This window comes from Channa argus, chromosome 5 (genome assembly GCF_033026475.1).
Source record: "Channa argus isolate prfri chromosome 5, Channa argus male v1.0, whole genome shotgun sequence".
Classification (NCBI taxonomy): Eukaryota; Metazoa; Chordata; class Actinopteri; order Anabantiformes; family Channidae; genus Channa; species Channa argus.
Genome location: NC_090201.1, coordinates 20,976,560 through 20,999,130, shown reverse-complemented (window position 1 = coordinate 20,999,130; position 22,571 = coordinate 20,976,560). Strand labels below are relative to the sequence as shown.

The window sequence follows — 22,571 nt, the reverse complement described above, 5'->3', positions numbered from 1 at the left end:
GAAATCTTTCATATATAACAATTAGATTGTAGGTATCAGTTGTTTTTTTTCCAAGTAAGAAAACTATTGTAGATATCCACAATATTCATTCTGGATTTCTAGATTGACGTTGGGGTCTCCGCTGAAAATTCAATACACATGAACCACGTCATGTGTAACTTAAGGTGATGTCATAAGTTATATGAAGCATGACTTTGTGGATATCTGAAATGACACTTGGGGATAGGAAGAATGTCACTGTGGATATCTGAAATTTTAGTTTCCCCTTGGAGAAACTGATTTACAGATGCCTGCAACAGATTATCCAGTCTAGCAATTTAACGTCACATTCGCTTGTGGTCTGGAAGTTTGTGTCGCTTAGCAACTGGCAGCTCTTCGTAGCCGGGAATGACGCTAAAATTAGGGACATGGGGAGAAGCGTAACTGTTATTTCATCATTTATGTCGTGCTGCTGTATATATAAAAAACGATTCTAAATCGAGACAACAAATGAGTGTTATTGAGCCTGGCCAATGCATCGGTGAATTTAAACATGCCAACATAACGTTACGCAAACTCGACGGGAATCCTCTCGACTCCGCCGCTTCTGCGTAAGAAGCGCAAAATTCAGGCTTATCATTTTTGCACTCGCGTTTCGTCAGTGATGCACTGCCCAGTGCCGTCCCCCCTACGAGGCATGTCTCCTCCACACCACACCACTCCGCCTGCTTCGTCGCATGAATTAACGGCGCTGTCGTCTCTTCCCAGCTGAACAGGCCACTTCGCTGTGGCTTCGGCGTTTGTCCGGCCCACCGCAGCGCAGCCGCCCGGCAGCTGTGCCCTCTGCTCCTGAAGGCAGTCCCCCCCCCCTCGTCATGACCTCCTCCTCCTCCTCCTCCTCCTCCTCCTCCTCCTCCGATTCTGCCCAAATTTGCTAAATGGGATTCGTGGCTGCATGGCCCGAGGTTTCCACAGTCCGCCGTCCGCTTCCAGTATTTCTCTAATGAGGACAGCCATAAGGATTTAACACGGCTCCTCGCTGCGCGTCTGTGTTTTTGGGCTGAATCTCAAGACGCGTCAAAGGTGAGTCAATTAGACTTTGTGGCGTTTTAATGCGAGAAATGTTGATTTCTTTCGGAGGAGCGGGTTTGGCTTGTTGCTGTATATTTTCGTCATACTGTTAATAGTCCGTTCACTCGGACGTGTGTTCCATTGTTGCACAGGCCATTCACACAACGGTGCTCGTACATTTGGTCCGCGCTGCTCAGACTGTGGCAGCTGTGGGCTCCGTTGTTGACGATTTCCTTCACCCCACACAAAGTGCAAAGCACGTCAAAATGTCATGTGCTCGGAGATCTCTGTCGCGACCCAAAATACTCCGCGAAAGGCGTACAGAATGGATTGTGCCCGAGTAAAAGAAGCCAACAATCCGTCGGAAATCAAAATGGAGCTGTAAGAGCACCTGTTTTGATTCATCAGGCCGCATATGCGCTGTATGTGAGCCGAAGTCGGGGGCATCCTCAGCAGCATTTGTCGCCTTTTATCCCTGTTCCCATTCACAAATCCCCGTTTACGTGCCTAATGTGGATCAGTTTAGCAAACACTGATTATGGGCGTTTTTCACCCCCCTTTTTTATTTTATTTTTTTTATTTTTTATTTTCCTTTGACGTTATCATTTTGACAGCTGCTACTCATGTAGGCAGCTACCACCCCACCCCTTGTTTCTTTGAAAGCAGCTTTCCTGACAATACCTGGTGTTTAATCCCTTGGAAATAAAATTTTAATTATGGGTCTAATCTGTTTACAGTTGATTTTGGGGTCTGGACAAATTCCAGCTAATTTCAATAAAGCTTTGGATTTCACATTGGACAACCCAAGAAGATGCAATATTATACTTGGTTCGTTTCAAAACCATTGGTTCCACATAGCATGAAGAATAAAATCAAAAGACCTAGTTGGATCTTTTTATTTTTTTAAATTTCTTCCTCTTGAATTATGTTTTAGAGGCTAAGACACATAAGCAATGCAATCAGGCTTTAATGGGGCATTAAAACAAAGCAGTTGGGATTAAGGGTGAAACTAAACATGAATTGTATTTATGAATTAATCTACGAAGTGTCTTTTTGATAATAATTCTTTGGTCCATAAAATTTAAGTTATTGGGGAAAAACTCTTATTTGAAGTCCTCCAAGCTCAAGGATACATCTTTTGTCTTTTATATGTTGGAAAATAGGATTTTCTGTGAAACACAGGAAAAACATTTGCAAGTAGCAATGTACAGATAATTTGCGAAATGCAAATCCCTAAAAGAGGCCGAGTGTGTAAATCAATTTGAGAGCACATGCATCATTAATAAAAGACACATGAATTCCGGGGAGTCGATCACTCCCTGAGAGCGTGGCCCCACTGACATGAAACAGCCTCCATGGCTGCACCCTGTACCCTTTTGCACAGAATTAATCATGATGTAGCAGCCATTTCTCATAGCCTGTTTCAGCCGGAACCACCAGTGAAAGATTACAGAAAAAAAGGAAATGAGATTTATCTCCTGAGTGCCATAGTTCTCTCCTCCTCCTCCCCCTCCCCCTCGTTCTCCTTGTCTTCTTTTCACTGCCTTTCCTCTGTGTCTTTGTTACTGAAGATGACGGGCTATGGGATGGGACAGCTAGACACCGGTTCAGATGCTAAAGTGTGTGGGGTTAAAACCGCTTTCAGGGAAAAGACCACAGAAGATCTGATTGAGTCTACCAGATCATCCACGGTACTAAAACTGGTCAAGCCTACCCCGTCTTTTTTTGGCCCTCCTTAAATCATCTGTCTATACTCTTTTGGTGACATAGGTTCTAAATAAAGAATGTGTGTATTATACATGTATGTGGACTCCAGTACTCTGTGTTTTCATCCAGCATATAGCAGGATACCACAATGATGCTAATGTGCACTTTTCCTCTTGTTTTGATCTTGAGGAACCATCACTCTCTCCCCGCCTCCCCTCCCCTGGGCAAACTGTAATTTTCCCATTCAACTGAAACATTGGCTCGAGTGCCTGCACTCTCTGCAACGCAGTGGGAACTGTTACCGTCTGTTGTGACTCACTGAGGTTTGTCAAAGCCAAATGTGCTTGATCAGAATTATATAGCGTTAATAGCTAGTGTGCTCTCCTTCAGATACAGGATTACAAACCTTGACCAAGCAGGGCAAATTTTAGAAAGGAACCTATGGAAAATCATGGTTGGGTATTTTTTTTTTTTTTTTTTAGTGCTAAATCATCCTCAAGTTGTATGTAAATGCATTACCTGACTGAATGCTGCACTTACAGTGTGGAACTTTACCATCTAGGCTACTTGTTGGTTTCATAGGAAATTACAGCTTGGCAGTGTAGATTTATCCACAGATAACAGAGCAAGTCAATGGAAAAGATGCACAGCAAATTATTAAAAAAGACGAAATGCACGGCAACAATTATTTATAATTTCATTTCATTTTAGCACAAAATTGTTACAGTGACTGCAGATGTTTATCAGGTATTATTGCAAGTATCAGCCTAAAAACAGTCGACTATAAGAGGTACCATTTTTGGATTCCTTAAACATTTTCAAGTAAAACATACATGATCTAAAATTTACTTGAATAACAAAAGTACAAGTGTGTGTGTTTAAAATGGTATTGAAGTAGATGCTGTGGATAGTATAAATGTACAGGTCTCATCCAAATTATTTCAACAAACTCTCAAAGGTAAAAATGATGCAAAACAATAGCTTTAGTGATCAATTATAATAGGGGCCAAAGTGAACTGGTGTGGAACAGAAAGGCCTGCTGGTAAACTTTGAGCAGATTTTAACCACCACATGTCCTGACAGGTCTTTAATTTATATCAATGCTTCACAAGGTGTTGTTTGATTAGATTCTTTCATAAAAATCATCATCTGCAAGAAGTAAAAAAATTGTACTCAATTGTATCAATAGTACAGAATGGAGATGCTCCAGTAAAGTGAAAGTGTTGTAAAACTGTACTTGATGAATTAGAACTTTGACCCGATCCTGAGTGGAACGTGAGTGTCTGTACCAAAGTTTGTGGTAGGTCACTTAAAGCCACACATAACAAACTCCTTGCAGCGCTAGAGTAAATGTCAGGGGATTACCAAAGTCCTGATCTGAGGACCATGAAAGTTTGAGACATTTTCATCTGGACTAAAATAGAGACCAGACTGACCTTGATATCCGCAAAGCATTGTGACTTTAGTGGATACCGACTTGATTTGACTAACTCACCCTACTGACATCTTCCAGTAGCTTCAGCAGATCTTAACAACACATTTTTGCCCTGATTGAGGGCTGTGCAATTTGGCCTCCACCATTTACTTAGGGGTCACAGTAGGACAGGATCTCTTTATGGCCAGTGTGGATTCAAGGTTCATGTGTAAATGAGTTTAGGATTACTTTTTTGAAAGAGACACTTGTCCTAAAATTCATGAATCACATTTCAAATGACAATTTATGCCATTCTCCAAGACAGATTAAAGCACATTTTCAAATGAGAAACACTGAACATTTTGGTGCAGTGTGATTCAATACCACTACCTGAAAGGACTTGCCTGCTTTATTAACTTACATTCCTCTGAGCTCACTTCCTTTACTTTCTCCCTCTTTCCTTACAGTACTTCCTCTCCCACCGATATTCAGTCCATGCTCAGAGACAGTTTTATAGATTTTATAAAACTCGGTCAACACTGAGGCTGTGAGAGACACAGGTTAGAGATAAATGTATTGTGCATATTGAAGTGCTCTTGCACTCCATTGACGTTCAGGGATAAATACCACTCAAAGAACAGGCTCTGAACGAAGCTTCTATTTGCCATGATTCATATCTGATCCTTAAAATCTCCGTTCTCACAACACAGCCAGGCAAAGCTATAATTATGTAGTCAGCATATCTGTGTGTTGACATTAATAAACCATATGTAGCATCATTCGTACTTGAAATGCTCTTACTGCTTTAAATTAAGGGAAGTCAATGTAGAAACAGAATAAACACGCACACACATTTGCATTTAAGTGACAATACATCATTCAAGGCAGAGCAACTAGTTGGTTTTTTTAAGATAAGATTTTTATTTTGTATCCTGGGAAACCAAAAAACAGAGCGTGTTTTTTCTTTTTTTTTTAACCCCCTCAACTCTTTCTCAAATCCCCTTATTGCTTCCTTCCTCCCATCTCTCCCTCCCACTGCTTAGGTGCTTGTTCTTGTTGCAGTATTTGGCAACTGTAGCGCTGTGGTGCAATCTGCTCTTTCCACATTCCTCCATGCTCCCGTTAAATGAAGAAGCTTAAAGGGAATGCAATCTCTCTTCATCTCCTATTACTTTTTTTTTCTTCATTTGTTCCTCCTCTCTAATATTTGTCAGGCTTTACAATGTCTACTCTATACATGTTAAACATCTCTCCCATACAGGGCTCCTATTTACTGCATTATTCTTCAGCATTATTCTCTTTAATTTTCCTCCATTTTGTGTCAGTTCATTAGGAGTCATGTTAGCACTTCTTGATATTAGGATCTTCTGACACCATATTAGGAAAAGTGGTGTGGCTCAGCATTGTTGTTTACATACACACATTGTTGACTTTTATTTTTTTTTTCAAGGGCAGTGTGGTGTGTGCAATGTCCCAGAGAGAGCAAGTGATAAGTGTTGGACACTCTTTGCACTGTGTCTCTCGAAGGAAATGAATCCTACCATCCCTGCAGTGGGATATCTTTGCAGTGCTGGTTTAGGGTCATTACCTCTCCTCATTAGTGTGTGTTTAGAACTCGTGATTAGTCACTTTTCCAAATCGACTCCACTTTCCTTCAGCCAGATGATGAGGGTTCAAATGTTCGGTTCTGTCAAGCGCTGCTGAACTTCCCAGGGAGGCAATATTGGCTCTGTTCTCTCTCTCTCTCTGTGTGTGTGTGTGTTTTCTCTCTCTCTTTTTTTTTTTTTAATGAATAATTACAAAAATAATCATAGGATGCAGCCCTAGCAATAGATATTCTGTGAAAGAAGAACATGTGCATATTAAATTAATGATCTCTGGACAGTCAAAACTGTAATCATTTCAATATGCTCATAATGCTTTGTGATTATATTATCGGCCAAAACATTACAATAAGGAAAGGACATTTTGGATTAGATGTGAAAAGCAATAATTATTAAATGGGGCATACAGAAACTCAACTTTTTTATAGTACTATATTATATTATTTAATAGCTTTGCATATTAGCAACTAGTACTGACAGAGCACTTGATGTATGTAGCAATAAAACAAAAGATTTGGAAAGAGAACATCTATAAGCTCACATAACATCACACATTCATATTTGGGAACTTAAAGTGACTCATCTTTAACATTTGTTTTTAAATTTATAGGTTTGTAAGCGTTAGATTCTCAAGATCAATATTTCTGCGTTATCAACGTAAGATAGATACATGGAAAAAAGTTCCAACATATCTGTCTGATGTTTTGCTGCATCTTTCCTTATAATCCATACCTAAAGCCGTGTGCATGTTTTAATATATAATAAGCTGCCCTGTAGTGCAGTTGGCAGGATTCATCTTTGGTCAGTGTTGGGGAAACTAAAATAACTAGACTTCCACTATTTCTGTTATGTTTATTCTAAAAATAGAATACGTTTGTTTTTTGGCAAAGATAATACATTGATTGTTAATAGCATACACTCACTGGCCACTTCATTAGGTACACCTGTACAGTCTAATGCAATCCTACAGTATTTAAAAGGAAGGAGGGAGCCGAGACATTAGAACCACCTCTAAATATAATGCGCTCTAGTGCGACTCCACCACCCACCATGAGCTGAATAATTATCACAGAGTATATTTATTACCTTTCTGACAGTTTCAAGTTAAAAATTAGAAATTATAACCTTGTAGAAGTAGAACTCATGGCAAAGCTGCTGGATTAGATTGCAGTAGATTTTACATGAATATCTAATGAAGTTGCCTGTGTGTGTGTGTGTGTGTGTGTGTGTGTGTGTGTGTGTGTGTGTGTGTGCCTCTCTTACTGGTTCCAATGCCATCCATCAGGCCACCTGACTGATCATGTTATGTCCTGAAATCTGGGCTTTTCTGATTATGGGTCATCTGGTAGATCTTTGAGGCAAGCAGGAGGCCACTAAGTCTATTAATGACATCGTCAGCCAAGTCGAGCGTTTTACTGGTCAAACAAGTCACACAAACCCCTGTCCATGCTCTTCTGCAGGCCTACAGGCCTATCTCTGTGTGATTCAGTGTTGCACCATGGGATACTTTAACCCCCCCACTGCGCCAGATTACATGCCGGTGGGAGCTGAATCAAAGTTGCATGACTGTACATGTGTGCTGGATGTTGCTCATGCACATTCACACAGACACACTCAGCAGCTTATATGCCCATATTTCTACACATTAGGATCCAACTATATCTTTGAGAATTCCCACACCTGTATAATTATGTTCTTCTTGCACATTACACTTAAAACACCCACTAAGCCTCAGCTGTCCCTGCAACAACCACCTTCGCATTCTTTTTCCAGGCACTGCCAGTTCCTTCCTCCCTGTCTGTTAATAACCCTCCTTGTCCTTTCTATCAGGCTCACACAAGTGGGGTGGAAACACTCACACGGATGCATGCATGTGTTGGAAAAAGGATGTGAGACGCAACTGTGGTTGAGTGTTGGTGTGCGATACAGCCTCGTTTCCCAGAGACCAAGGAACAGCTGGTCACGCGCAAAAACACGCACACACCTACACACAGTGCGCACACTCTGTCTAGAGCTGTGAGTGCTTCTGTTCACAAAGGAACAAGGCTGTTTCATGTGTGTATGACTGTCTATGTTTCAGCTGGCCTGAAATAGCCGGTCTCACAGTGAGTCACTACAGTGCCTCGAGGAGAGGATTGGACTTAGTGTGTGAACACAGTTCTCCGACTTTCTGTGGGTGGACTCGACTGTCTGAGCGTGTTTGTCTTTGTCTGCGCTCCTGATGACAGCACACTATGACTTGTTGCATTTATCAGGATGTAATATACTGCGATTACCTGCAAAAGACACCACAGTTTCTGTCCTTGTCATCTTACCAGTATTAGCTCACCTCCCCTTTAGTTTGAACCTTTCTTTCCTTGTAGATGTTTATTGATTCAGGACTGATTGAATCAGCCCATACGAATGACCTTGAATGCATATGTGTTGGCTGTTTCAAGGGGTCCTGTTCTCTGAGTGTTTGAATGCTGAACGCTTCGGACTGAACCTGGAATAGCTCCAAGGATACACTGTAGTGGATTAGGAGAGCAAAATGAATGTGAGGCTCACAGCACACACTAGTAAGAGGAAATGTTGAGAAAGGTGAATGAATAGAAACTAAAATAGGGTCAGTTCCTGTTTCTGAATGAATTGGAGTTTTTTTTTTTTTTTTAACAGCTTTCATGTGCTGTCAAGATGGTTTAAAACACTTAATGGGACAGTCTGCCTTGGGAATGGAAATTAGCAAGTGATATATGGTGTGAAATTGGTTTGTGGTTTAACATCTTCCACTTCCACTTGAACAGGATGTGGGTTGATCAGATATGCTTTTAATTTTTAGTTTAAAAAAGACTGAAAAATACCTGTCCCCCTGTGAAGTTTTTTTTAGTTTAGTTAATGAGTTCTGAACAGCTTAAAGCTGGAAGAAATCTAAAATACAAAATGCATCAGTCAGTGAAATCTGAATGGTAATTTTTGCTATAAATATAATGCACAAAATATTGAATTTGTGTTGTAACTTTTGATCGTTTTCTTCACTGGTTATTTTGTTGGAATGGTGGAAGATGTACCAGTTCAGAGTGCAAGACAATCTCTTATTTGTCTTTTAAGCTTTTTTTTCCCATTATGGCATCAAAAAGAGAAGCAGCAAGTCTTCGCACTGAACACAAAACCAGAGAATGACGTTAACTTTAATCAATCATTAAAACAGTTGACAATTTGTCTTTGTAAGTCAACTAATGGTTTTAGGGAAATGATGAAATCGTCACAAGCAATAGGGGGGCCTTTTTTAATTTCTTTGGGAATTAAGCTACCACTTTCTTACTCACTATTGGCTCTCATCCCAGATCTGCACATGGGGGCGGGCAAGAGCAAGCCCAAGGAACCAGGCCAGCGCTCCATGAGCCTGGACGGCACCATCGGCACAGGCTCAGACAGCGGGCACTTCCACCATTTGGGCCCCACCCAGCAGACTCAAACACCCAACAGGAGCCCTGCTGTCGGGACAGGCAGGAGGGGGCATCAAGGACAGCACCAGCTTGCCCCAACAAACACACCTGAGCTGGCCCTCTTTGGCGGGGTGGACCACACAGGCACTGTCACTTCACCCCAGAGAGGACCTCTGTCAGGTAGGAAACGTAGCGCAGTGGCTATAGGTGTTGATTTAGTATAGAGCATTAATAATTACAGAAAACTCTTCTTGACCTTTTTTGACAAACCAGGCCTTCCAGCGTTTGTACAGCTCACTATCATCATGTTGTATTTTCTTTTTTTGTTAAGCAGAAATGGAAGTAAGCATTTGCTGTCAGGCTGATGTGTGATCGTGAGACGGAGCTAGAGGTTTTCCAGCCTTAGTCTTAAAACAAGCTAAGGATTTGACTGGCTCAAGTTCAGAGTGAGAGTTGTATCAGTCCTCTCATTTCTCTCAAGACAGATAAGAGGACTTAGAAAGGAAATAAGCATTTTCCCATTTGCATGAGTGACAAAGGAGAACCGAAGTAATCTTACAGTATATACTTCTTGACCTAAAAATGTACTGTCTTTTTTTATGGTTATAATAAGAAGGTTGACTCATCTGAGTCAGCCCACAGACTTGTTTTTAGTTTGAGATCACAAAAGATTTGAGAAAAAACACTTATCGAAAAACGGATTCACACTGAGTCACATTTTACACAGGAAAATTCCTAACTTTTTTTTGCGTTTCTATTTCCATCGTCTGCAGTGAAGCCGAATTGAAACTCAGACTTTGACTTTGAACGTGTCTAGATTTAAATTGTCATTTAGCTGTAATGTGTCTAGACCAGCCAGATGGTTAGGTTAATAATGGTCCATCCAGAGAGCGGAGAGCTGCTGGTGTATCAGGATCAGCTCTGTTGGCCACCTCCTCCTGTCGTGCCTCTAATGAGTTCCCAGGTTTAGCTCACAGGTTCATTAAAAAGAAGTAAAGAGCTACCCAAAAATAATATAAAGCTGCTGGTATTATGCTTTTTTCCTTCATGCACGATTGGACACATGCTGCCTGAAAATCGATATTTCTTATTAGGCCCATTTTAAACATGTATGGATTGGAGGCTCAATTGATTTATAGCGGCACATTGGATAGAGCTAATACTCTTCAAGGGCCAGGGCAAAACTAAAAATTCTGGAAGTGGATATCAGGGCATACCTTTTATTAATTAAATTACATAGTTCCCTAAATTCATATGTCTGTTTCTGTCTATGTGTTTTGTTTCTTGCAGGAGGTGTCACTACATTTGTGGCGCTGTATGACTATGAGTCAAGGACAGTATCTGATCTGACCTTTAGGAAAGGGGACAGGCTGCAGATTGTCAACAACACGTAAGATTCAAGTCATCTTCCTCTTTCCCCGTCATGCCACAGGTTCACAGAAGTCTAAATGAACACATCTGATGATGCAAACGTGAGCATGAGTGTGCAAAAATGTTTACGTGAATGCGCACAGACGAACTCACAGAGTCATTCCTGGTAATTGTAGACCCAGAACCAGACACAGATAGCTGAGCCTGATCCTCATTTGTTGGCCAAACCAAAGCAGAACAGCACTTTGTTAACACATTCTGCTCCTCTTGAGCAAATGTCATCATCATAGTATTTGCAACATGATTACTTTCCCCCACACAGATAATGCTTGAACTGTGTGTTTCCTGTTAGATATCTGCTAATGTTGAAGCCTGTGTGTGTTGTAGTAATTTAGTTAAAACCTCTGTAACATTTACTTAGATTTCAGTAGTAGGAAGTGAAAAATGATGTGCTGCAAGGATAAAACATTTGGAGCTTAAGTTCCATGCAAATGTTTAAAAGAACAAAGGTGCAGGGTTTATTTTGTATTTTTTTTTTTATTTATCTTTTCCTATTTGCTCTTTCCATAACTTCCTGCCGTAAGTCTGGTCTGCTGTTTTTCTATAGTCTGGCACTGCATAGTAGGGCCCGGAAAAATATGGTCTATTAATATTTCATTAATATTCATCGTGAGAGGGAGTTTTATATACATTTTTAATGCAAATAACGATTTACAGTATAAACTGAATCCCAAATGATATGAAGATTTGATCTTTAAAGGAAAGTAAAGAATTCTATTAAAACGCTAAAATGAACTTAAAACATGAAAAGCCCTGCAGTTTGTGCAGCCTTACTGTGAAGTCCCACTGTACATTCGACTTCTCCGCTACCTGTCTGTGCTGTGTTGCTTTCCTTGCTGTGTTTCCTTGCTGCGTTTTGATGTGTCTTGCTGTGTCTGTTATCTCTCCCCTTTTCTCTCTCCCTCTTTCTCAATGCTTCATGGTTTCTTCTAGGAAAAAGTACAGCTTCAGGTCAGTAATACTTAATGCAGTGAAAAAAAATCTCAACCAACATTTTGTTCACAGCTTCTTTGCTTCTGCACGGAAATTTTGTTTTTTTATTTTTTTAATATGTTTTTTTGGTCAAGCTCATAGTATTACTGGGATGGATTAATAAATGGAGAGAGGGACTAATGTGGTGCTGTACCTTACTTGGTAAGTGACATGGATATAAAATAAACAGTTAATGATTAATCAAATAGACAAAACGTACAACAAAACCATACCCATGTCTGTGTATTGCTTATATCAACAATGTGTTTTTCTTCACATCACACTGTGCACTCGGGTGTGGAATACATTTTGTTTTCTCTATTTTTAAGAACATAACAAGTCAATTAATATGTTCAGTAAGAAATGGTTCCTTAAGACATAACTTGTTGAGACTGTGTAAAGCACTGTTTTGACGATACTGTAATATTTGTAAAGTAAATCTGACAATGTCCTATATTTTTTCTTGACAGCGAATTACTTAAAAAAATTTAAAACTGCAATGAAATGATCCCACTAGCAGGTGTTGTTTGTGAATCCAAAGCCTGATATAGATGAAATGTGTTAAAATTTAATGCTTATTAGGCAAATTTGTTAGAAAATTACAGTACCCAGGTTTTCCAAAATATTACTTTTAATGTTTTAAAAAATTTAGGTCTACAGTAGGAAGTCAAACACTAATTGTTGCCTCTCTACTATTGACTCTGTATCTTTCTCTTTGTTCTGTCTGTCACAGAGAAGGGGACTGGTGGCTTGCTCGCTCACTGACGACAGGGGAGAGCGGTTATATTCCCAGCAACTATGTGGCTCCATCCGACTCCATCCAAGCAGAAGAGTACGTTATCCTCTCCTTGTTTCATTCTTGCAGTTTCTCTTTCCTACAGTGATTTTTTTTTTTCCACTGCAGAACCTCAGTGTAGTTTTATTTTGCTTTGGAGAATGATGACGCACATAAGACAAAACAATTTCTACAAGATAATATAACCAGCGCATGATAGACGCACTGTTCTCGCACATAATATAATAGGCTTGTCTCTGCCTGTACAGTTTTTGCCTGCCTGCTGCAGACGCTCAGTTGTAGCTTCTCACTGATCTTATTCTGTGTGGCCCACTTTGGCAGGTGGTATTTTGGGAAGATCACTCGGCGTGACTCAGAGAGGCTCCTTTTGAACCTACAGAACAGACGAGGAACCTTCTTGGTGAGGGAGAGCGAGACCACCAAAGGTAAGACGGCAAATGTTTGCATCAAAAGTGCATTTAAAGTTTGCATTTAAAGTGTGTTTTGTGTGTTTGTGTCACATCACCAACTGCCAAAGTGAGGTTATATCGAAATAAGTAGATCTCAATTTGATAGAGGCAGAAGCTTGTAATTAAGTCATTTGTTAATTTTCACACAGGCCTATGGTGCAATAATCTATCCTGTGGGCAGAGTTTTGCATCTTTCATTGAAAGTCTGGGGTGAGTTCTAGTTCCTGTGATGTAGATGAACTCTTTCGGGGGAAAATGTGGAGGGGGGAAAAAAAAAGAGAATGGAGTGGATTGGGGCTTGTGAATGAAAGGGGTGAATCGCTCTGCTAGAACTAGGTCAACCTATGAGGGTGCTGGGTTTCCCCCGGGCTATAAGTCTCTCATGTCCCAACAAACACGAAGAGAGGGAGTAGGAGAGGCACGAAGAAAGGAGGAACAGTATCAAGAGAGACTCTTAGGAATGGGGGGAGGATCGGAGGGAGTGGGAGGAGCTCTGACAAGGTGGTGTTGGCTTCAGTGTGTGTCCTGTATGAGGTATCATTTGTAAGGTTCTAAGTGTGCACAGATCAGAAGAAGCATGCTGCTCCTATGTTGCATAAACTGTAAATTATATTACTCTGTGCAGTATCTGCGAAATGTGATCCTTTAAATGGGTGTGGATACAAGCACAGCCCGAAGTCTTGACCCACTTGAAACATCTTATCATGGGAGCAGAAAGCCATCATTTCAAGCCTCATCTCACATACTGTAAATGAGCAGAACAACTTCTTTAAATTATGAAATGTTGCAGTTCATGTGTTGTGTGAAGGGTCCTTAGTATGCAAACATGTAGATAACCACAGGGAAAACTTTAGCTGTAGCACAAGTGTCTGTTTTTGTAAACCACAGCCAAAAGTGTCAATATGCTGTACTCTCTGTTCAGTGGATAAAACTCTGTCTTTAGTGAACTGGATTTTTATTCTGATGTGGGCAGAGGTGTGAACAAGGACTTGATGTGAATTTCCAGGGACAAACAGGGGCTTGCTCAGTACCGCTGCTAGGAAACTCCAGAGAGCAGTCACCGTGTCACACTGGCTCAGATACACCTGGTTTTATTCTTCTTGTTGTTTCTGTGTGTTGTCTTTTCGTGTTCACAGGGGCATATTGCCTTTCAGTGCTGGATTATGATAACACCAAAGGTCTAAATGTTAAACATTACAAGATCAGGAAGCTGGATAGTGGAGGTTTCTACATCACCTCCCGCACCCAGTTCACCAGCCTACAGCAGCTAGTCTTCCACTACCGCAGTGAGTGCTTTCCACTCTCTATCAGTTAGGAAGTGGTAGTTAACCATTTTTAATGCTGTTGAGCCCAACCTGCCCTTCCTCTTTCACATCTCTGTCCTTTTCCAGAGCACTCTGATGGGCTGTGCCATGCTCTGACAGACGTGTGTCCTGTGGCCAAACCTCAGACCCAGGGACTGGCCAGAGATGCTTGGGAGATCCCCCGAGAGTCCCTGCGTCTCGACCTGAAACTAGGACAGGGCTGCTTTGGAGAAGTCTGGATGGGTAAGAGCCAGGCTTATTATCAGATACTTAAAGGAAGGAAGGTTTTGCAGTATTTTGTAAACTGAAAGTAGTTTTCCACAATGAATCATGAATATTATTGAAGTCTTCAAAGGGTCACAGGTCGATACAGAAAGAGAGAGTGTGAGGAATGAGCGTTACCTTAGTAAAAATTCCAAAAGCCTCACATACAATAGCAGATAAACACTTGTAGTATTTGCTCATGATGTGTATGGGTAATAATAATTTACTATAGTTAACTGTTTTCCTATTAAATAAACATTTAATAGTGGAGAACACATTTGTGTTAGTCTGAGTTGTTGTTTTACAGCATTTTACTTTTTACAACAGTTTCTTACAGCAAGATATGACGTTAATTAATCAGCTATAATGGTGCTGGTTGTATTTATTTATTTTTAACATATAACAAAATGTCAAACTATTTCTGTCACCATGTCAGAAAAAGAGCCAAAGCTTTACTAAAAATCTATGCACCAAACTCAAACTGCTGTGTTTTCGGACAGGTACGTGGAACGGTACGACACGTGTAGCCATCAAGACCCTGAAGCCTGGCACCATGTCTCCCGAGGCGTTTCTTCAAGAAGCACAGGTCATGAAGAAGCTGAGGCATGAAAAACTGGTTCAGCTGTATGCAGTGGTGTCTGAGGAACCCATCTACATTGTGACTGAGTATATGAGCCAAGGTCTGTGGGTGTTTACTCATGATTGATAAGACAGTTCTGAGGTAAAAGAGAATCTCACCAGATTTAGGTCTCATTTTAGCCCGATGCTTGTATGAATATTAACAATATTTGAGGACTGTTTTTCTCAAATGGAAAAAAAGTTGTGAAAATTATGTTTCCGCTTCTCAGCAATGGGATTCCAGCTTTGGTTCTGCTCTCTAATTGCTGTTATCCTGGCGTTACATTCACAGGTAGCTTATTGGACTTCCTGAAAGGGGAAGCAGGAAAGATGCTTCGCCTGCCTCAGCTGGTGGACATGGCTGCTCAAGTAAGGATCAGTCTTACAGTCGTTTATTGTGTTGTTTATTGTGTCTTCTAACACCCAGACTCCACTAAAACCCAATATAATATAAAAACAGCCTCTTAATTTCATATAAAATCTCTCACTTCCTCCAGATTGCAGCAGGCATGGCCTACGTGGAGAGGATGAACTACGTTCACAGAGACCTGCGTGCCGCCAACATCCTGGTGGGAGACAGCCTGGTGTGTAAAGTGGCTGACTTTGGTCTTGCAAGACTGATTGAGGACAATGAGTACACTGCAAGACAGGGTAAGTCCACTCTTCCCCTTTCCACAAAAGATTAGTCTTTTATTGCTATTAATATAAAACTGAACAAGCACATGGGAGAACAGCCAAACAGACAAGACACTGGCTTTACAACTCTTAAAGTGCGGTTTCAGTTACAGATGAAAAGGAAAAGCGAAAAAATTGAAATGCTGTACATATTCTAAAGGCCAAATGTTTATTTTATTCTACAGTATTTATAATTAAATCAGCTGTAACTTTTGTTTCCTATGGTCCTTTAGGAGCTAAGTTCCCAATCAAATGGACAGCACCAGAGGCAGCTCTGTATGGCCGTTTCACCATCAAGTCAGATGTTTGGTCCTTTGGTGTGCTACTCACAGAGCTTGCAACTAAAGGCAGAGTCCCCTATCCAGGTAAAGCCTTCACAACATTCATAGCATTTACTCAAATAGTCACTGAAAGTGTTTCAATTATGAAACCCGCTCATGTTATGTTTCAAGCATGTGAGGAATTGGTGCTATACCATGTCGTATAGATATATACCGACAATAACCACACATAAGGTATGAAGAAAATGTTAGGTTGCAGCCTTAAAACTAGACATTAACACTGTGTACAGACAAAAATAAAACCATCCCATTGTGAGGTTTCCCATTGTCTTTCCTTGAATCTCACTTGCTGTTTCTTTTGGCAGGTATGGTTAACCGCGAAGTGCTCGACCAGGTGGAGCGCGGCTACAGGATGCCCTGCCCAGCTGAGTGCCCCAGCTCCTTGCATGAGCTCATGCTTTCCTGCTGGAGGAAGGATCCAGAAGAGAGGCCTACATTTGAATACCTGCAGGGCTTTCTAGAGGACTACTTCACCTCCACAGAACCCCAGTATCAGCCTGGGGAGAACCTATAGACCCACACACGAAACCAAACCTGGGCTGGGGCCTCAAAACAGAATGAACTGCACTAACTGACCTCAGAAGGGCACCTGTGAGAGGATCTGAGCCTGTGAAACTCATCTGGGAGGAACTTGAGCTTCTTCTGTGAAAGCAAAACTGAGAGATGCCTGCAGAAGTCTCTTCTGTGCCATTAAGGAACTGCTGCAAAAGAACCTAGAGAACCTCCTCTGTGCACTCACTGTTTACGTTGTCAGCAAACATGAGGCTTAAAGCTGTGAGGGGAGAACTCCTGCTGGACCAACGCTGGCTCCGATTTGACTTAAGGGTTAAATGTTTCTAAGTTGCACCTGATGTGGGAGGAAGCGAATCAGGATCCACAGACCGAGCAAAAAAGGAAGAAATGAGCCCTTCGAAGAGAAAAGGGAGATATTTAAATCAGGCTTGGGCTGTTTAGCAAAACCTCCCTCTTCTATCATGTCTCTTGATCCTCGTCTGGTCCCTTTTCCACAAACAGAAGAGCACCGCCACTGTGGCTTAGGTGCCAAAGGAAACTCTGTCTTTCTTTAAACTTTTATGTTCTGCCTATCTCCTCGTTCTCTATTTGTGTTTGACTTTCAGTATCTATTTCCAGTTTTCTCAAGTGCTGATTTTTCTGTATCTCCTACTAACTCCGCTCTGGAACTCTGGAAGATTTTTAATTTAATTTTTTTTAATTTCAACAAAATTATACACTCTGTGCTTCAAGGTTTTGTTAGGTGGCAAGTGGAAGTTCCTGATATCTACTTTTTCTTTTTTTTTTTTTTGTGGCTGTCAATTGCTAAGGTTGTTAGAACCACTATCATGTTAGTGTCAGGGTAAATTTAGACAATGGGCAGGTTCTGTAATGCTGAAAATCTGTAGTTTCAATTAAAAATTGAGGCCTTTATCCGTTGTTTATCCCTTCCCCTTCTAGGTGTATTTCTTTGAAATACTCCGAACAGCCATTGCGGCGTGCTGGATCCAATCTCAATGATTAAAAATGATATTGATACAGATGGTGCTTGTTTTGATTGACTTTGGTTTAACTTGAACTTTTAATAATGAGCTATGTTGTTGCTGCCCAAAAGAGCCATTATTAACAACTCTGTGCTAAAAGCTTCTCAGAGGCATAAATGGGTAATTTACAAATGTTTATGTGACCTAAGCAAACCAGTCACGTTACTGTTTTAATATCCAAATCCTCTCTAGATTGGTTACCACTGAGGGCCTACTGTGTCCTGTGCCAAACTCATCGCATCTCTTTGCTGTTGCCTATGTATATACAATTTTATTATCAAGGGGCTTTCTTGGGTTTTTAGTTCATAAACGGACAGTACTTAATATTTATCAAAAAGCTCTGCACATTTCCCCAGAAAACATTAGGCAGGGCAGACAAACCTGTAACTGTGTGCTGAAGGATTCAGAAGTTCTTTAACCTTACAGCTGATATCCATAGCAATATGCAACCAGGCAGCCCTAATAAAACTAAAAGTTGGATTAGGTAACCCTAATCAAACTGTTTGACTTCCTGTAAGAGTCTATTTTGCCACTTAGCATGCTTGTGTGCTGTTCTTATCTTGACCATTGGCTGAGTTTGTATTTATGCTATACTGTACATCATCACATGTATGTTTACTGAAGGTATACGTGAGGCGAGGGGATCATAAAAAGACTTCTGAGCATTTGTACCATTAATCCAGAATTAATTTTTAACTGTCCACTGCTGCCAGTTCAGTCATACTGTACATACTGTAGCTGTTTAGAGTTGGTTTTGTATCATGTACACCACTTTCAAATGGCTTGTGTTTTGGTTGGGTGTCGCACATTTCACAGTGGTTTAGTTTATGACTTAGTCGATGCAGCAAAAGTAGATATATAATTATAGCGTGTTGCCAACACTATAAAACCAGTTATAAAAATGAACCACACAGCAATAAGAGAGATGGTAGCCACTGCCCGCTAACCCCATGAAGTTACCATCTAGGGATGATGAACGATGACAGCTAGTTTAATCAATAATGTGGATCATTCTGAAACCACAAAGGGAAGTTTGGGTTGATGATATTAGAAAAGAGGTCAAAGATGTAAATAGTATCTTAAACAAATGACTGTGACTATCATGTAATTTGTTTTTTTTTTGTATAGTTTTTCTTTAATTGCACCTCCATGTTGAGGTTTTTACAGTGATGCACGCCTGCTCCCAAAATGTTTTATTACTAAGATGCTATTGTAAATGGGGCTGAAAGAATGCTTTATTTTAAATATTGGGCTCAATGTTAAATGGTATTCCATTTGAAATCTCGTCTGCAAAGGACAATTTAAATAATTTTAAATTTGGCTAGACTTTCCTCTTAAAATGGGAATTACCCTGCTTGTTGTGACAAACAACCACCTGAAAGTCATGGGGACAATGTGGAAATAAATATGGCTCATGACAAGAATGAGTAAGGGCAAGGTCTGATTTTCTGTGCCATATTAAAAAAAGATTATTTGCTTTTTTTTAACATTTCTTTTATTTTAAATCAATCTATGCAGTTTTGGTCTGGCATTTCTGCAACTTTATGGCCATTTTGTTCTAAACTTCAAATCAGTGATCGGAAACAGAAGGTGTGAGCATTTTGTAAGGACTTCTTTTGCCTTTTTTTTTTCTTTTTTTTTTTTGATTCAGTGTAAGACAAATGGGTTTGAAATGGGTATTGTGCCACTTTATGTTTATCTTTAAATGTGCAATAAATTATATTTCAAATGTGTTTTGATAAGGGTGTGTGCTGGTGTGTGTGCTGTCCTTAGACGCGAAAATATAATGCTGCTCAGTCATGACTCCATAAATTCTTAGTGATGACAAAGTGATGGTCATGTTACACAAGTAACGTGGATCGGTCCACAACTCATGGTATTTTACATCAGTGTCTCCTCATAAACTATTATTTACTTACTGTGGGAACAGTGCAGATTCTAATGAATCCTAGATAAGTTTAATAATGAAGTACCCATTCTAGTTCCCCTGTGGGGTTTGTATGGCTAATCTACTTCTCTTCATAACTTCTGGTTTTACATGTCATAATGTACCTGACTCAACTCAATCCTGATCTCACCACATTTGGCCAATGATATTTCTTGCCTGTGTTGCTCAAACACTGAAGACCATTTAAATATCACTGCAGCAGATATTTTTTCACCCCCTGTAGTTTAAAGCCCACCACTTCCCCTTCATCTCCCAATGTCCAAGTACACCATCAACCATTCGCTGCTTCTACTTCACCACCACCAGCATCGAGAGTCTGGAAGGCCCTGTCCTGTCTTCCATCATTATTAAATATGCTAAACATTGTTGGAGCCTAACCACCAAAACATTTGATCTTTCTTGATACTGATGTAATAACAGTCCCTCATATGTTTCTGTCCAAAGCAATAACAAATAAAAGGCAAAGTGTAGAGTACACAAAATGCAATTTTTGCTTATACCTGACTAAGGATATTAATCTCAAATGATTCCTGCTATGATTTTAATTTCAGCCACATTACCCAGTGTAATCAGATGTTACATGTCAAAAAACACGAAACAACAGCAATACCTGATGAATGAGGCACTCTGCTGGCTGAATGCTGTCAATACACCACAACAAAAATGTGTGGCGTCACAGCCATCTTTATACTGGAGCTGTTTAGTGGACACTATGTGAGCAACATTAGATTGAACGTCTGGTTCTGCTTCAGGTTCCTCCCTTGGGTTTTTTTTGTGTGTGTGTGTGTGTGTGTGTGTGTGTGTGTGTGTGTGTGTGTGTGTGTGTGTGTGTGTGTGTGTATGTTTTTGTCCACATGGGGGCAGTATTGGACCGGAGGATCAAGAACACTGGAGGAGTTGCAGATTGTAACACACCTGTTGTAGTGGCCTCTGCAAACAACATTAACCTCTGGGAGTCATTTATAGACTGATGATGGCCAGTGGCACATTTTTCACAAAGCCCCTCAATGGGCACTACACTACAGATTAAAAGTCGTTACATGTAGGGAGACCTCATCGACGCAGTGTTCACTTTTTCCTCTCTCGGGTTTACTTAATGTCAAAACCCCATAAAGTGATTACATATGAGTTCTCCTGCTAATGAGTAGCTACTCATTTCTGTGGTTTTCTGCTCTGCTGTGATTAGAAGTAAAAATATATCAGTTGTTAAAGTGCTTCATTTCTAACACGACACAGCCATTTGACTGGGATGAGTTTGGATCTAAAACCTGAGCCAAACCAGAATTAATTGGTTTTAGAACTTTTCTTCATCTACCGTGCGAGTGTGTGTTTGCGTTCCTGTTTATGTGGCCACACACGCATTCAGAAATACAAAGCCGTGCACAAGCCCACAGAGTACAATATATCTGCATGTGTGTGGTGTGTGTAAGTGTGTGTTTTGGTGTTTTTCCCATCTGCTGAGCCACAGTGAAAGTCATTTATCTCAGTTATCCAGGCAGTGTCAGAGCTCCATCTGTGAAAACAGTAAACACACTGACTCACACTCTCTTAGTGACTGCCATTGATACCAGACAGAGCACTGCAAGTATATAGTATGTCCACACACACACACACACACTCACACAGAGTTGCTGTTTGTTTTCATCTCATTACACTGACAGCAGCATGGCAACCCTGCGGGAGAAGTTGGATAATAGTGGTGTTTTGCTTTTTCCCCCCACTAATGCTGCAGGTTGTTTCTCTCTTTCAAACAATCTGTGGCATACAGTTAGTGTACAGGAAGATATCAGAGTCATTTTCTGCTAAATGACCCATTACAGTGAAATGATGGTTTTGCCTAAGTTTGTGTGTTAATCATACCATAACAGGAAAACAATGTTCAACGAATTGCAAGATAAGGTATATAAAGACAATTTTAAAACAAATACAATGCATCACCCACTGCAAAAGTGACATACAATATAGCAAATGCACAAGGGTTAGTTGGACAGCACACGATACCAAACTACTTCAGAAACTGAATCAAAAAAACTCAAACTAAAGGCAAAAGTCAATGGAGAGCGAATAACTATTCAATAAAGCAGTGTTTTGATCTCGCAAAGATACCCATCAGCAAATGTAAAAAAACGACTTGAAACTAAAAACTGAACAAAAGCAGAGTTTTCTAATGGTTTCATTAACATTGGAATTAATCAAAATTCATTTTAGCACTTTGTGCTTCCAAAAATAAGACACAGATTATGAGATTTCTGATTAAAGACTGGAGCCTCATCAGTCTACACATGTTTAATGAAATGTTTCAGCCTCAGAACTCTGATCCAATATAAACAGCTCAGACACCAAGTACTGTGCTCAGGAAAAAAATCAAACACTTATGCACTTGAATATTTCCATTTAGCTCAACTTTTTTTACCTCTGTTCCACTACATTACAAAAAAGGAAATCATTTTTACTTCATTTCATTAATGTGACAGCTGGATTTCCTTTTAAGATACGATTTTCACATTGAAAACCTCAGATCCAATTCAAAAATATAACAAACTGATATTTATTAAGCTACCTGGCAGTATATAAAGCAGTATTGGTGAGATCCACTTTGACCACCTACAACATTACAGAACTGCTTACACTTAATATAAAACAGTCACGGGGGCTATTGTGTACGAAGTAATTTTATTTCATTGCTTTAAAAGCACATTTTGTTGCTAGTTCTGCTATTTGATTGGCATGACAACTTCTGGTGTTTAAACCCAAGTAAAGATTTACGTCTCACTGGGTTAGTGATGGGTCAGTGCTGAAGGATTTGAATGAGGTGAGCTGTCATAAAGTTGAGAAACTCTCTATTTTGATGAATATTTTACTGTAATGCCATCCTTTTTCACCTCCCTCTCCCCTCTCCCATTTCTCTTTTTCGACTTTGAACCCTTAATACTTCATCCTGTCCTCGTCTCCATCGGTCTCTGCGCACGCTGATGTTCTCTGCTCGAAGGTCAGCCTCGCTCCACAGGGTGGAAACCGGCCCACATGTTTTCTATCAT

General features: G+C 40.3%; 1 protein-coding gene across 4 annotated transcripts; it reads left to right on the top strand.

Moving 5' to 3' along the window:
- The first annotated feature begins 631 nt into the window (after positions 1-631).
- LOC137127318 (proto-oncogene tyrosine-protein kinase Src-like) lies at positions 632-19,318 on the top strand. 4 transcript variants are annotated; one of them, XM_067504162.1, is made up of 14 exons: positions 632-1,062; positions 2,947-3,080; positions 9,099-9,380; positions 10,491-10,590; positions 11,565-11,582; positions 12,337-12,435; positions 12,721-12,824; positions 13,985-14,134; positions 14,240-14,395; positions 14,917-15,096; positions 15,327-15,403; positions 15,532-15,685; positions 15,943-16,074; positions 16,356-19,318. In XM_067504162.1, exons 3-14 carry the CDS (start codon positions 9,107-9,109, stop codon positions 16,562-16,564), a joined length of 1,653 nt encoding a protein of 550 aa, XP_067360263.1. In that variant the 5' UTR covers positions 632-1,062; positions 2,947-3,080; positions 9,099-9,106; the 3' UTR covers positions 16,565-19,318. The 4 variants fall into 4 exon arrangements, with proteins under 4 accessions (XP_067360263.1, XP_067360262.1, XP_067360261.1 ...); XM_067504161.1 differs by lacking the exon at positions 2,947-3,080 and adding an exon at positions 2,622-2,741; XM_067504160.1 differs by lacking the exon at positions 2,947-3,080.
- Positions 19,319-22,571: the final 3,253 nt, after the last annotated feature.

Coding starts and splice junctions, on each gene's coding strand:
- LOC137127318 (XM_067504160.1), top strand. CDS start 9,107: ATGGGGGCGGGCAAGAGCAAGCCCAAGGAACCAGGCCAGCGCTCCATG. Junction 12,825..13,984: donor GGAGAGCGAGACCACCAAAG/GTAAGACGGCAA, acceptor TCGTGTTCACAG/GGGCATATTGCCTTTCAGTG. Junction 16,075..16,355: donor AGGCAGAGTCCCCTATCCAG/GTAAAGCCTTCA, acceptor TTCTTTTGGCAG/GTATGGTTAACCGCGAAGTG.